The sequence below is a fragment of the Galleria mellonella genome, unplaced genomic scaffold (genome assembly GCF_026898425.1).
Source record: "Galleria mellonella isolate WM207_F2 unplaced genomic scaffold, CSIRO_AGI_GalMel_v1 utg93, whole genome shotgun sequence".
Taxonomy (NCBI): domain Eukaryota; kingdom Metazoa; phylum Arthropoda; class Insecta; order Lepidoptera; family Pyralidae; genus Galleria; species Galleria mellonella.
Genome location: NW_026442176.1, coordinates 4586451 through 4597294, shown reverse-complemented (window position 1 = coordinate 4597294; position 10844 = coordinate 4586451). Strand labels below are relative to the sequence as shown.

The following is a 10844-nucleotide window of genomic DNA, read 5'->3' as shown; positions in this document are numbered from 1 at the left end:
AATGCGAGAGGACTATTGAATTTGCACCTTTTGTCGGAAACAATAGGACACAGGACGGCTTGTGTTATTTGGACGTCTGTAAGAGGTTTCCAATCGTACTCAACTTGATTATGTCAATTATAATAGAAGCCAGATGGATGCTATTTCTATAGGTTTTCAAGTTATTGGTAGTTCTGTTAGAGTACAAATGGTACAGGGCTTTGTAACTTTTCTATAAATTTGAAGCGAACGCTTCATTTATACGTACAATAAAGAAATCTATACATGTATAGAAAAATAAAGGAATACATCTGTGCTTAATATTTTCATTTATTTATTATTATTTCAGCCTTTAACTGTCCACTGCTGAACATAAGCCTTCCCCATTTTGCCAGTAGTTGCTACGTTTAGCAGGCGAGTTGGCAACCGCAAGTAGGCTTTTAGAGATGTTTTAAAAAAGACGCTGCTGTCCATTCCTCGCTCTCCCTTAGTCGACTCTTACGACACTCACGGGACAGGAAGGGGTGGTCTGTTCTATGCCGGGACCACACGGTCAATATATAATGTATATTCATATATATAATGTTTCAGAATATCAATAAATCTTAACAAGACTGAAAAATTTGAAAGTATTTAAAACATATTTTAAATACACTATCGGAACTTAACGCATCTGCGTCGAATAGCTTCATTGCTAACGGTATACTCTATCAGGTTGACCTCCACGCGGTTCCACCTGGAAACCATCGTGGTTAATTCTTGTGGAATTCATCACAAAGGTTTAACTGATCTGCTTTCATCCTCACCCATATTCTCTCACTGGTGCCTCGCCAACGTATACCCGCATAACGCAGGCGGGTTTTTTTTTAATGGAATGGTAACCCCACCCGCGCTATCGGTATACACCGGCGAGGCACCGGTGAAGGATGGTAGGTGAGGATGAAGTAGGTCAGTTAGCCCATCTTGACAAATTCAACAAGAATTGTTCACGATGGTTTTCAGGGGGAACCACGTGGAGGTTAACCTAATAGGCCATATTGCTAGCAATGGGGCTGTCAAACTCCATTGCTAACAAACCTTTTCCCCCCATGCGCAGGTGGGGTTAACATACCAAAAAAATAATAATACAATTATATATGCAGCCAACAGGTTTCACATGCGACTAATTTACGCAGGATTTAACAAACAAAATTGAAAATGAACGAATGCAACGAGATGCTATCATTGCACCTAAACAAATACTGTATTAGCGGTTCGTATTTCAATGTTTGAATAATTTATTTTGAGCTCTAAATGATTAAGAATAGAGTATAATGTTGTAATACATACAGGTTTTGAGATCGGATTCCTTTATTAGGTTATTTATACGCATTATTTATCACAGCGGGTTTTCTTTTGTGGTCCAAGTCGCTAGATTTTAGCGTGAAATTAAAAATATTCATCGTAAGTACTTACGCGTGAAATACGGTCGGCACATATATGTTTAAATCAGAGACGAGTTAAAGATATAACAAGACTTTGAAAATATTGTGCCCCACAAAATTAACATATTTAAATTGTGGCAAATCCAGTTATTTTGATCTAAATATTAAAGCACTTAACTGATTTTGATAAAATTTACATGGAGTCAATCTGTAAGTTCTTTCTTTTACATGAAAAAAGAACTTTCTGCTGAAAAGGACCTCTACCGCTAACCAACTGGCTTGTATGCTTTGTTTTGGTTTGAAAGAAAAGATGAACGGTAATATCAGTTCACTGGATCTGGTGACTCGAGCTCTTTTAAAATCTAATTTTGTTTTTTTTTTTTATACAACTTATAATGGCAAACAAGTTGACAGCCGACCTGATGGAAAGTGGTAACCGTCGCCTATAGACATAAGCAGTACTATGGACATAACAGAGTGTACTGTTTCGCTCATGATACCCCCCCATGCGTTGCCATTTCTGAGGACTCAGGTGTTATTACTCTGTACCCTGTAAATTCACGCCATATCCCACCCTTCAAACCGAAACACAGTCATGCAAACACAACTGCTTCACAGTAGAAACACGAATGGGGCAGAGGTACCCAAGCAACCGACTTTTGTACAAAGTCTCCCTCTGGTAAACAAATCTTTTTTTTTTTATTCCTTTTTTTTTTTCAAAACTAAAGAAATAGTTCTCTATTTCGTGCTAGTTTTTTTTTTTATGTTTGTAACCTCATAAGTCAATTGAAAACCGAATTGTAAAATTATTTTATTCACCTAAAAGATTATACATTCAGAATAGTCCAATAGAAAATTTGTCAAAATCGGTTTCATAGCATAATTTTATAATAATTATAATAACTGATTTTGCTATAATTACTGTCAGTTTTTTTTTTGTGAACTCTTGTAGTTGCAATCTTTATTTTATTCTTTACTTACATTTAACTTCACTATATCTTTAAAAATTATATTATAATAAAATATTGAGTGAATTTTTTAGAATCTAAATTAATCTATTGAAAATTCCTAAGTATTTTTTTTATAGTTTCTGTCACCCGTCACTTATCCCATCTGGAGTGTAACTGTAAGATTTCAGGTTTAATCCGCTCACAGCCTATGACTTATACGGTTGTGAAACGCTACTTTTGGCACAACTGGAATATTGGAATACCCACAATCGCACACGCTAAATGATCAACCGAGATTAAGTCGATGTCTCGCTTGATCGGAAATCAAAAGCCGTTTAATTTAATGGGGCACCCGTACAATGGTAGCGACTCACAAAACATATGAATTCAAAGTGAGCCTGTAAACCAGTGATGATACGTTCTTATGTATTAATTCAATTACCTACCTACATAGTGGTGGGTTTGTTGAGTTTTTGCGGGATTTAATTTAGTGATGGAATAAAGATTGTTTGGCTGTATATTACGTTTCCTTGACTTAGTAAACGCTCAGCGCGGTTAATGGAAAAATATTTTTACAAAGAAGAAAAACAGCAAATTTTAAATTGCTACTATTACTTAATATTAATATTTAAATCAAATTATTTGTTGATTTCTTTATGAATATGTTGAACAATAAATATTTTCTAAACAAGAATTGTAATGTGGGGCTAAGTTATTAATTATATAAGTATAAATAGAACTAGTTAAAAAAAAATAAAAAATCGAATTTATTCATAACAGCTTTATTTAATGGAACATTCATCCGTTTGTATCTATTAAATATTTAAAATAAAATAATATTTTTAGATTTTTACATAGTATGTAACTAATTATTTTATCTATCAAATAAATTAAAATTAACGTCAGAAACACGTCTTATTTGGGACACTTTGATCATTTAGACCCTCCATCTGTTTATCCTATATAATATCGAGTCGTCAACAGCCATTCAGCAAATCAGATCAAGCATCAAACGCACGTCCACTTAACGACAAAACCATCGATACGCACTCGCCGCCGACAATCGATATCCGCCCCTCACTGGTGGGCGAGTAAATAGTGACTTACTTGCGTCACTCGCCGTGTAATTTCTGTGACACTGTTGACTTTTTTGTGGATCACATGTTTGTCTTCTTTTGCCAATTGTTTTTTTTTTCTATAGAGGGTTTGTCGTAATGAATGAATGAATGAATGAAATTTATTTCAATAAACCATAACACTTACCAGAGGGAGACTTTTACAAAAGTCGATTGCTTGGGTACCTCTGTCCCATTCGTGTTTCAACCGTGAAGCAGTTGTGTTTGCATGGCTGTGTTTCAGTTTGAAGGGTGGGATATGGCATGAATTTACTGGGTACAGAGGAATAACACCTGAGTCCTCAGGAGTGGCAACGCATGGGGGGTATCATGGGCGAAACAGTACAGGCGACGGTTACCACTTTCCATCAGGTGGGCCGTCAGCTTGTTTGCCATTCTAAGTTGTATAAAAAAAAACCAACTAGATTCTCTATACCATCTATATGCTGACGATTTACAAATATATACTCAGGCTCCTAAAGACGAATTGTTAATGCAATAAACAAACCAGAATCTCAAACATATAAGTAAATGCAGTAAAGATGTATATGTATGTATGTGTATATATATAATAGTATATAAGTGTATATAATGAGTAGGGATATATATCTACTTTATTAGATGTACCACATCTCCATATTTAGAAATAATAGAATTTCATCGTGCCTCCGATCAAACTGTTTATAAATTACTCCCCTCCATCCAAAGGTTGCTTGGAAGAGATCGCTGTCAGCGATAAGGTCACCCATTGTTTTCTCATTGTGATTATTTCTTGTAATTGTTTATATTTATAATAGGTTTAGGTACTATTGTAATCTTTTGGAGGAAACAATAAAGAGTATCTATCTATCTATTTCACAAACAGATAGAGTACAATTTCTGTATGGTAACACGTATAGTAAAATGTTGTAGGGGCGTGTTATGTTAACGACAATCTGTAACTAAATAAATAGTTAAGTCTTATCTAGATTCACTACGATGGACGGTAATATCTTTTGTAGCATTACTCATTATAAAAAAAAAATATCATAAATGTTACACAGAAGTCATTTAAATATCAATAAATCATCAGTAATCGATATTGCATTCCGTAGGTACACGCTTGTCATATCGATTACATACTTTCATGATTTTGAATAGAAAATAATAATAATAAAAAAAAAGCTAAAACGCATGACATCAGCCATCTTTGACATTACAAATTTAAAATACGAACAGCACTATTCTCTGTGATTATATTTTTTTAACGCACGTTTATGCAACAATAGAACCAAACGAGAAATTGAATCGATTTTAAATTATTGCAATAAAAATCGAATTTGCATGAAAATATTAGTTAACGGATTTACACTGTGTACAAAAGTGTACACAATGCGATACAAATTCGCGAATGGTAGGTACGTTTCGTACGTCAATCGAATTACCATATTTGTCAGTGTATATTGGAACAGTGATGGTATGCTAATATATTTTATTGTGTAGTGTGTTCAATCGCATTGTAACCAACCTGTATGAAAGTGTGTTTTAAAATAACAATAAATTGGTAATGTTTTCATTGTACAGAAATTTTCGAATTAAATTTTAAAACAGTTGGAAAATAATTTTCTTGGTTCAATTAATTTTGTGTGTGAAACGAAACGGTAACTATTTTTATTATAAATATTTTTTCACTTTGCTGGTTTTTTAACTGTTTTCTTTATAGCATAACTAATTAATAATTGATTTAATATTTAATACTTTATCCATATTAAATCCATACAGAGTTAATTAATTAGTACTACCGTAGATATTAATACTTATTTTAATACGTACCTTTTATTATATAGTCATATTATTACATAGAGGTAAGTATGTAGATATAAAGATACTCCTTATTGTTTCCTTCAAAAGATTACCGTAATAAACTTATTATAGATACAAATAATTACAAGAAAAGATTAGAAACTGAGAAAACAATGGGCGTCTTTACCGCTAAGAGCTATCTCTTCCAGGCTACCTTACTTATATAAAAAGAGGTTAGTCGCCAACAACTTCTCTGCATTTATTGGGAGAAAAACAGGTCAGTGAATATACCTATTACGAATTAATACCACTTTCAAAAACAATAATAAACATACACATAAATAATTACATATAGAATACTAACTTTTACCCTCGATTTCGTCCGTGTGACCAAAATATGGCTGGGACTGAAAGTGTCCTTCTGCATTCCATATAAAACGTGTATACTAAATTTCATAGTGGTCCATTAAAATGTTAAGGCGCTAAACGGTAATAAACAAATTCATATTATTATTTATAATATTGAGTAAGGATTTCTTTATTTCTAGATATATAATTTCGTTATTAAAAAAAATAAATTATTTAAGTATTATATTAATACATTTAAAGTACGAATATATGTCACGCATTACGAATAAATTTGAGCAAACATTAACATTTAATGTCATTATAGCAATAAAAGAACATTTGTCGCGAATAGGTATTTATAACACTTTATCAATAAGCAAATTTGTAACGGTCTGTTACACGCCGTTGTAAATCCGACAATCCAATTTAAATTACAGTGGCGGCAATAAAATAACAACAGTACCTGCGTTTACACATGTTACAGAATCTACAAATGAGCATTCATACAGTCGTGTCATATGCAAAAATCATTTATCGACATGTAAAATTTCTTTATCGCGCCGCACATGTACAAAGCGTCGCGAATCTGTGAATACATTTTTTTTTTTTATTGGCGATAAAAATTGAATGCATACGCAGTTAATTTGCGTACGTTGAATTGCAGACCGCACATTGTGTCACGCCGTCACCGCCCTTAGGGCGCGACCCACTGCCCTCGTGTCGCCAACATTTCACATTGCGTTACAATTCAATTATCGAACGATTCTATTGTGACAAATTCATAAACATATTTTTTAAACGGCCTGACATTTTTTTTTTACGGTAGCCGTATCGATTTTTCGACAGTGCCTAATTTAAATTTGAATTTAAGAATGACAGTTTCGATGTTTTTTATGTGGAATTGCATGTTTCGGTGTCGTTTACGAATTTGCATGTAACTGGTATTGTTTGGTTATTGGATCATATCTCAGATGATAGACGTATGTTAATTTCTTTTTTTATAGAATATCATTGATATTTTTCCGTTAGCGTTTGATTGTAAGGAGTTATTGATATCCCCACGTTTGAAAGTACTTACTATCCGGTAAGCGACGATGCAAGGATGTTATTCTTTAATTTTGCTACTGTTATGATGTCTATTGATGTGAAAACGTTCAATGCTTCTTTGTAAATTAGATCTTGATTTAAAATATTCCAACGATCTCTGTAGATCATCAAAAACTTCAATACCAAGTCGCCATCAATATTCGACCGTTAAAAAACCTTATTCAAATTATTGAATGAAATATAGTATTCATAGAGATTTGATTCATTTGTAAATTTTTAACGTTATTTTTAGTTTAACGCCAGAAAATTTGTATTAAATATAATAAAAGGTGGTATATAGTTAACAGTAGATATATACTTCCCAATTATTATGATATAAATATTATTTACATTAACAAATGTTTCAAATCAATCTTATCATCGTAGATATTGATTTATTTATTAAACTTTAATACACTTAGATAGTGTAAACGGCGGACTTAACACCATTTGGCGTTATTTATCAGTCGACTGCAGACAGGAATGTCAGAAAATCTATATGTTAGTCTTCTTTAGAGTTTACTTATGAAGGTATATATAAACTTAAGCCATAAAGAATAAATACTCAACAGCTATGTACTAGGATACTTCTCGTTTCTACAAGAACTTAGAAACATTTTTACACCCATCCAGTAACATTCCTGATGTTGCAGGCGTTCATAACCTACAGGGACCGTTCAATAATAGATGGGCCGTTTATTCATTTGTCACCTTCGGGATATAAACGAAAAACCTACTTGTAATTTGGAAAAGCAAACAAGCTGAGGGTCCAACTGACGAATAATAATACCTATTGGTGACCTTCACCTATTAAATAAATATCAATATCTTCACACTGCATTCAATACTAATTATAAGGACAACTGACTTCGTACCCAGTACCTAATTTTAGTGAAATATCCCACAATTCAAATCAGACCACTATTATTATTTTATGCTTTTTATTTTATTATTATATATCTATATATCAAGCAAAAGACTTTCTTATTAAGAAAATCTAATAAGTTTATTATCCAACATGTAGTGAATATCAATTCCAAGCCAGTAATGTATCGGAATACGTGCTATTTGTTACACTACATACTACTACATTATCGGTAACAACTTTTTTTATTACGTTAGTATATACAGTATATATATAGTGATGATAATTATCATCATCACCATCATATGAGCCTTTAACTGCTGAACATAAGCCTTCCCCATAAGAGGAGTTTTGCTAGTAGTTGCCGTGCTTAGCAGGCGGGTTGGCGACCGCAGTTAGGTTTCTGGAAATGCTTTAAAAGGGACGCTGCTGCCCATCCCTCGCCTTCCCTTAGTCGCCTCTTATGACACCCATGAGAAAGGATGAGGTATTCTATGCCAGGACCATACGGCTACCAGTAATAGGTAAAAGAATTTCACCGTGAAAAAAACAAATAGAGGTATGCATTGTAGCTGTGTAACCTCTGATAGAAGAGGCACAATTTTATTTATTTACCTGATTGACTAGGTAAGAGTTACTGTTTCCCAATTAATTAGGAAAATATCATACAAAAATAAATACCGTAATAGAGATAAAATGCAAACTATAAATAATACATGAGTATGAAGCAACGTGATACTAATAGTCGATATTAATAATCTCTTTTTTAACTAACTTGACATAAATACTTCACGGTCACTCAACGAAATTCCACCTAGTTAGAAGGTAATTTAAGATTACGTGTTCTAATTGGAGCAAAACCAGTTATTTTTATTTAAAAACTAAATTAATGAACCGATTCTGATAAAATTTCTATGAGATAAATCTATAAGTATATCCTTTCAGATAAAAAAAGCCTAAGACAGAGTTATGAAATAACAAATATAAAAAAAATACAATCGAATAGAGAATCTCCTATTTTTTGAAGTCCTTTGAAAATACATTTAGTTCTATGTTTTTAGTGTTGTCTACACATACGGAGTACCGTGGACATCATCTAAGCGTTGTGATACCCAACAGTACGTACACAGTTCAGGTTTGTAGGTCAGATCGCTTTGACACTGGCCGTCACTTTGACAGTTCGCACGATTGTTTAACAAACATAAGGTCAACAAAACACTAATACGAACGAATATTTCGTACTGCTTATCAGTACGAAATATTGAAGGCGCCATATTAAGAAGGTTGCCAGATGTGATTTTCTATTTTTAAACAAGCGTCAAATATTTTTTCTCCTATTCGATTCGATTTCCAGGATTTTTGCCCAATCACAAACTTATATCGTTTATCACCTCGCTTTGTTATGTAGATACCATAAAGATAACGACGAAAAAAATCCTTCTATACATTTCTACTTTTACCTTATCTTAGCCTCTTCTCTTAGCCTAACCTCTTTTTTGCTATAGTCTTTCATATATTTTATTATACTTATATACACTTTAAGTATAAATACCAAAACTGTACAAAAATTTCCCTAAATATCTCAAAAAATTTCGCTAACGATTTTATTTAAAAATTTTCTATTCCGTGAATAGAAAATTTATGAATTTTCATTAAAAATCGAGAAAAACATATCCAATCTGGCAACTCCGCATACCAAGTAAGTAGTTCAATACTACAATAATGCGTAAAGTTACATGCGTAGCGTATGTCAAGTTAATTCGAACGTCTAGTACCTAAACAATAGATTTTATTCATCACCAATCTACTTACAAGACAATGATATTTTCAATATAATATGTAGGATTTTATTTTGTTATTATTTGATAAAGAAGCTAAAAGCTCATCCGATGGAAAGTATTACTATCATTTATATACATGAATGATATTGTGCATCACAGAATATACTGTGATACCCGTAGTATTCCTCGTATATTACCTACCGTCCTTGAGAATTGTTATGCTTCTGTACTCTATAGTAATTTCTCTGCTACATACCAATCTTCAAGCGAACTGTCATACAAAACTAGATATTGTATCTGTTTTTTATTTATATACTTACATAACACCTATTGCTTTATTACATTTATTATTTTTTTTATTAAAAAAAAAAAGTGTTTCTATTGATAGATGTTTATCAGACAAATAAGTATATAGGAACAGAATGTCGACTAAGGAAATTGTATTAAGTAACATTAAATTCTGATCTATTAGAATCGCTGATATTCATGATAAACACTCAAAATGAAACACGCTAAGTGGCCCATTCACTGACTGGAGGTAAACAATTGAGATCTTATATCGAGCCATACATACCCAGTCTTATAGAAGACAGTAAGCCATTATAAACTTAAAAAAAAACAAAGACAACCGTCATAACAGCAGAAAGAGACCACGCGACATACCGCGCGCAACCAATTTGCATTGTACGCCGGCTGGTAAACGTTTAAATTCTTATTTCAAATTCGAATTTCGAACAGTTGGTCTCGTTCTGCATAATAACATCCGTAAGATAATGGCAGTTGCTTGGCCAATGATGGGGCGCGGCGCGCTTTCGTGGGCGTATTGGAGGCATCCGATTGGTCGACTCGAGCGGGTTTATCACTCGATTTGTTGGGAGCGTCGTCACCGCAGTCGCGCCGCACGATTGTCGATTGTCGCCATTGTGCTTACCGAGCGGCGGACGCGCGAGAACCGCTAGCCGATACATATTCGCACACGCGTTATCGATAACACAAATCGCATAGATCGATCGTGTGAATGCGATTAATGTAACCGTTGTAATTAATCTTATGTTTACAATTTTCGAATTTGGAACAGTGTTGTTAGTGCAGTGCCGGCGGGACTGGTTTAGTTTTTTTTTACAACGTGTTTTTAAGAAAACATCGTGGAGCTTGACTTACACCAACGTGCCAGCGGTCACTTCATGAGGTAAATAGATTTATTGACTTGTTAAAACACCATTAAATATTTATTAGGAAACGCTCGGATGCTGTGTTGCATCGGATAGGTAATTCGGAGCCGCTGTAAGGTCAACAATCGGAAAATGTCATCGAACTTGTGTAAAATTGATTGGTTTCGGAATAGATTCTATTGTCTGTACCTATCTGTTTTCCGATCTCATTCAGTGATCTATTGTAAATTCATTATAATGATAATGGGTTTTTAATCGATTAAATCCCAATAAGTAAACGTCCCAATTCCCAATAAGTGTAAACACAACACTGTGATTTCATAGTCATTTATATGTGATATG

At 33.3% G+C, this 10844-nt stretch overlaps 1 protein-coding gene across 1 annotated transcript in view; it reads left to right on the top strand.

The window, feature by feature from the left end:
* The first annotated feature begins 10234 nt into the window (after positions 1-10234).
* Positions 10235-10844, top strand: part of LOC113513680 (transcription factor SOX-21) — a 69182-nt gene continuing 68572 nt past the window's right edge. The window contains exon 1 of the mRNA XM_026897668.3: positions 10235-10519. Coding sequence (XP_026753469.1) covers positions 10515-10519 — 5 coding nt within the window. The 5' untranslated portion in view covers positions 10235-10514. The remainder of the gene's footprint in view (positions 10520-10844) is intronic.